Raw genomic sequence first — 342 nt, 5'->3', positions numbered from 1 at the left:
TCAGCAGCAACCATCCGGGCAGCAGCAGCAGCAGCAGCAGCAGCAGCGGCAGCGGCAGTGGAGCAGCAACAGCAGCAGCAGCAGTAGCAGCAGCAGCGTCGTCTTCTGCTGCTGCTGCTGCTACGCTGTCCCCTCCATCCCTCGACATTTCTTTTGCTGCTGCTGCTCTTTGGTTTGCTGCTGAGCATTCAAAAGAGGAATCACAGCTGCAGCCTGCAGCAGCAACTGCAGCAGCAGCCCCTGCTGCTGATGCTGCAGCAGCAGCAGCAGCAGCAGCAGCAGCAGCAGCAGCAGCAGCAGCAGCAAAGACAGCTGCTGTAGGCCGTGCTGCTGTGTTGGTGT

At 60.5% G+C, this 342-nt stretch overlaps 1 protein-coding gene across 1 annotated transcript in view; it reads left to right on the top strand.

The window, feature by feature from the left end:
* EMH_0004770 (uncharacterized protein) overlaps window positions 1-342 on the top strand; it is a gene marked incomplete at both ends in the record, with an annotated part of 6,673 nt that overhangs the window by 6,227 nt on the left and 104 nt on the right. Inside the window, one exon of the mRNA XM_013496923.1 lies at window positions 3-342. Within this exon, the coding sequence (XP_013352377.1) occupies window positions 3-342 (340 nt within the window). The remainder of the gene's footprint in view (window positions 1-2) is intronic.

The sequence above is a fragment of the Eimeria mitis genome, genomic scaffold, assembly GCF_000499745.2.
Source record: "Eimeria mitis Houghton genomic scaffold, Emh_scaff238, whole genome shotgun sequence".
NCBI classification, from domain to species: domain Eukaryota; phylum Apicomplexa; class Conoidasida; order Eucoccidiorida; family Eimeriidae; genus Eimeria; species Eimeria mitis.
The sequence above is the reverse complement of the archived record's forward strand: the minus strand, read 5'-3'. Positions and strand labels throughout refer to the sequence as shown.